The sequence below is a fragment of the Apis dorsata genome, unplaced genomic scaffold, assembly GCF_000469605.1.
Source record: "Apis dorsata unplaced genomic scaffold, Apis dorsata 1.3 scaffold_1042, whole genome shotgun sequence".
NCBI classification, from domain to species: Eukaryota; Metazoa; Arthropoda; class Insecta; order Hymenoptera; family Apidae; genus Apis; species Apis dorsata.
The window spans coordinates 3,274-7,738 of NW_006264140.1; the positions used below are offsets into that span (position 1 = coordinate 3,274).

General features: G+C 24.4%; 1 protein-coding gene across 2 annotated transcripts; it reads left to right on the forward strand.

Moving 5' to 3' along the window:
- The first annotated feature begins 764 nt into the window (after positions 1–764).
- On the forward strand, positions 765–3,614 carry LOC102673833 (peptide-N(4)-(N-acetyl-beta-glucosaminyl)asparagine amidase). 2 transcript variants are annotated; one of them, XM_006624341.2, is made up of 6 exons: positions 765–1,133; positions 1,213–1,508; positions 1,577–1,807; positions 1,885–2,059; positions 2,233–2,649; positions 2,730–3,614. In XM_006624341.2, the coding sequence occupies exons 1-6, from the start codon at positions 912–914 to the stop codon at positions 3,297–3,299; spliced, it is 1,911 nt and encodes a 636-aa protein (XP_006624404.1). In that variant the 5' UTR covers positions 765–911; the 3' UTR covers positions 3,300–3,614. The 2 variants fall into 2 exon arrangements, with proteins under 2 accessions (XP_006624404.1, XP_006624405.1); XM_006624342.1 differs by having other exon boundaries at positions 790–1,133; positions 1,241–1,508.
- The last annotated feature ends 851 nt before the right edge of the window (positions 3,615–4,465 follow it).

The following is a 4,465-nucleotide window of genomic DNA, read 5'->3' on the forward strand; positions in this document are numbered from 1 at the left end:
AAAATTAGAAAGATTGGAATTTAAATATCAAAAAATAAGAATTAATCGAATTGAAAATATGTAATAAAAATCAAAGTTAACATTAAATATATAAAAATTAAAAAATATTGTAACATAATGAAAAAATTTAATACAATGTTGAAAAGAAAATTGAAAAATAAATAAAACTAGAAAATTATGATGATTACGGACATTGTGCTCAGAATTATTATACAAATCAATTGTTTCATAATTATTTATATTATCAGAATAATGAAGTTAAAAAGTATAAATTTTTATACTTTGTTCATAAAATGTTTTGTTTGATAATTTATTTATAATTCTTATAATGAAATCAGATTTTAATTTTGGCTATTACAATTGTTTCTATAAATCTAATCCCATGTAACATGAAAATAGTAAAAAAGCCGAATTTTTAAGGAACAAAAAAAACATTGCATGTCACGTCTATTTTATATTTCGTCTGTGCCTTCTTTCAGTTTTTATGGTAAATGAATTTGTTGTTAGATTTTGTTGATGATTTGTATTCATATATACATTTTATAGTGTTATTTTTTCATAGTCAATGTATCATCATCAATAATGATAGTAATTATTATTTTTATATATAATATATATATATAATAATTTTCTACTATCAAGGTATGATTAAAAATATATTTATGGTAATAAAAATATAATAAATAATCAAAAATTTTATGTTGTTCCAATACATGAATGTATAAATATAGAAATTATTTTAAACACTTTTCTGTTATATCCAGTTTTATTATCTATGGCGGAGAGCGCTACTAGACGATTAAAAATATCAAACACATAAGTACGTTCATTGAGTGACTTGCATTCCATCTGTAAAGTTGCATTTTTTTGAGCTTTCACGTGTCTATATTACGTGTAAAAGTACTTTAAATATGGAAAAAGATTTGTTACGATCCCTCGATCTATTAAAAGAAAACGATGAACAGGTACGAAATGACGCAGAAAATGCATTATTAACTGTTTGTCAAAATATTTTATCACATCCAAATGATAAAAAATTTCGAGAAGTAAGGCTTGATCATCCACTAGTTACAGCAAAATTACTTCCAGCTCTTGGAGCTATTGAATGTTTATTCGATATTGGTTTCGTCGAGGTAATAATTTAATTAAAAATAATAGTATGGATTATAAATGTTACAAATTTTGAACAATAATATGTTTTTTTTTCAATAGACTACTGACTGTCTTTCTTTACCTCCAGAAGCGCCACTTTCAAAATTACAAACTCTGCAGAAATTGCTTAATAAAAATTCTCTTTCAAAAATACCTATTGTTAAAAATGCAGCATTGTATAATTTGATGCCTCCAACATATACAGGAGAAGAGAAGAATTTTTTCAAATCTATTATAGATAATTTTCAGAGTGTTTTGCGATATGAAGATGCAAATTTGCAAGAAAAAGCTAAAAAAGTAATACCTATTGTAGACCTTGAAATTGCTACTATGACAAGAATTAGGCAATTGCATAAGTAATAATTTATTATTTAAAGATTTTTTACGATAAATTTATTTTTTTTAATTAAATTCTTTATTTTAGACACATTAAGGTAAATCAAACTTGCTCAGAAAGTGGTATTATGAAACACTACAGTGAAGATGATATTGATGATGCTAAAGATTTATTTCTTATGGAGTTGTTGCATTGGTTTAAGTATAAATTCTTTACATGGGTTGATAGTCCAAAATGTACTGCATGTTTTTCAGAATGCAAACAACAGGAAGTAATATTATCTGATGATCCTAGATGTTCACGAATAGAAATACATAAGTAATTTAATATATTTTAATTATAAAAATAATACTTATTGAAATGTAATTATTAATATTTATTAAATATTATTTTAGATGTACTAAGTGTGCAACGCGAGTAAAATTCCCTCGTTACTCTGATCCAGAGCCATTGTTAACTTTAAGACGTGGACGGTGCGGAGAATGGGCGAATGTGTTCACTCTTTTTTGTCGAACATTAGGATATGATGCAAGATTTATATACGATCGAACAGATCACATTTGGACAGAGGTGTGTAATGGTCACTGCCCTTACGTAAATGGAAAATATATGCAAAGGTACTCGTTAACTCATTGCAGTATAGAAACCTTATGTTCAAAAATGTTTTCACAATTACAAATACTCTTTAAAAAATGTACAATAAATGTTGAATTAATTGAATAATCAATACATTAATAACTTAGGTATGGTCAATACACGAAAAAAAATGGATTCATCTAGATCCATGTGAAGATGTTATGGACAGGCCATTAATGTATGAAAAAGGTTGGAAAAAAAAATTATCCTACATAATAGCTTTCTCAAAAGATGAAGTACAAGATGTTACTTGGCGTTATACGCGTGATCAACAAACTGTAATGAATAGAAGGAATATTTGCTCTGAAAATAAGCTGTTACAATTCATTGAATCACTGAATAAATATCGTCAATCTTTACCAAATTATAGTGCCTCTCGCAAACAATATGTTATAAAACGAAGACTTTTAGAGCTTGTAGAATTGATACATGTTCCAAACAAACAGAATTTTGACGATGAGAATTATAAAGGACGATCTACTGGTTCTTATGAATGGAGATTAGCAAGAGGAGAAATTTCTGAAGTACATAGAAATAGTTATTTTCTAGTTATTAATTAATTAAATAATATCTAATGTAAAATTTTCTTAATTAAATATTTCAGTCAAATATAAAAAAAAACTATTTTTGGAATATCTCGGAATATGGAGAGACATTTCATCTGCAATATTCTATTATTAAAGATATATATGTAATAAGAGATAATGATGGTAAAATATTAACAGATATAACAGGTTGGGAAAATGGAACGAACGAAATAGAAGGTGGAATGTTTCGAAAAGTAGAACACGATTGGAAAATTGTATATTTATGTCGTTCTACAACAGCAATTTCTGGTAAGATTAAATGGTGCTTTGTAATCGCAAATCCAAATTTGTACGTGAGAATATTTCATTTACAAGCTATCAGTAAAGTATTTCACGACGGTAATGTATCGTGGGAGTTGGAAGCGTTTTTCAATAATGCAAATGAAAACAAATCTGTAGTTTTATTCATTAGCGACATTTCTAATTATTACACAGACCAAGTAAAAGGAGCAGTGAAGTTAATTCTTACAGCAACTGTTTCTGGTGGTCAAGGTGATTGTGCATGGCAACATGCACAACTTTTTCGACAAAATTTAGAAATTGGAGATGATCAATCTTTATCAATTGATATTGAATTAGAAAAGTAATTCCAGAATTGAATTGTTTAATTTGATTAAAGAATTTTAAATTTTATATGCTTTAGCCATATTTTGTGCATATTCATCAATAATATTATCAAACATATCAAGATAAATTAATTCTATTTTAAAATTGATAAAAACACATTCCACATTTAAAAATTCTTTCTTTTTAAAAAAATTATATTTAAGTTTATATTTTATAATTAAATAACAAGAAAATTTTAAAAATTTGTGTAATAAAATTTGCAAATATTGAATAAAATTATAAAATTAGATTGTTAATTAATATTGCAAATAAAAATTAGCTTTTGGACTTCATAAGCTTGAAAATATTTATTTCATATACAAAATAAGCAAACTGTTGATGGCACTTTATGAAGATATTTGATAAATGTTATGTCTTTTATGATTAATGATTTTATAAGTATTGATAATATGTAAACACAATTTATTTTTATACATATTTTATCTTTCTTTTTTTTATTTTTTTATTTTTTTTTTTTGTTTTTTTTTCTAATATAGCTTCTAATATACCTATATTCCTCGTATCATAAAAACAGTAATAACTATTATTTTATGGTCACATTTATACTCCAAAATTATTTATTTCTTTTATTATATTTATTTTTATTTTTTATTATGTATAATAATACGTCGTTGTATTAAATTTGTAATATATATTATTATAAGATGCAAAATACTAAAAAAAATTAATATCCATGTATCATAAGATACTAAGATAATCATATTTTTGAAATAAAATTCATACTTTAGAATAGTTTAGTCATTTTCAAAAAAATATTATGAGAATTAATGAAATGATTATAAATAATTTTATATAATACATTAACGAAATTAATAATACAAGTTAACATGACAATGAAATTATATTAAACGGGAAACCTATTGCATTCATATTCAAAAATGCAAAAGGAACGTAAAATATTTATATTACAACATATAAACATGAAGTGCAACAAAGTTACTGAAATATATAAACAAAATAAAGTGCAATCAAAGTCAAATATGTTCTTTTATAATGTATCTCTTTTTTCATTTAAATTAACTCTTTTATCACACGATATAATTTCAATATTTAACTTTTCCGTTTAATGTTATTTACATTAGCATGTATGTATATGTGTGTGTGTGTGTGTATATATATATATATA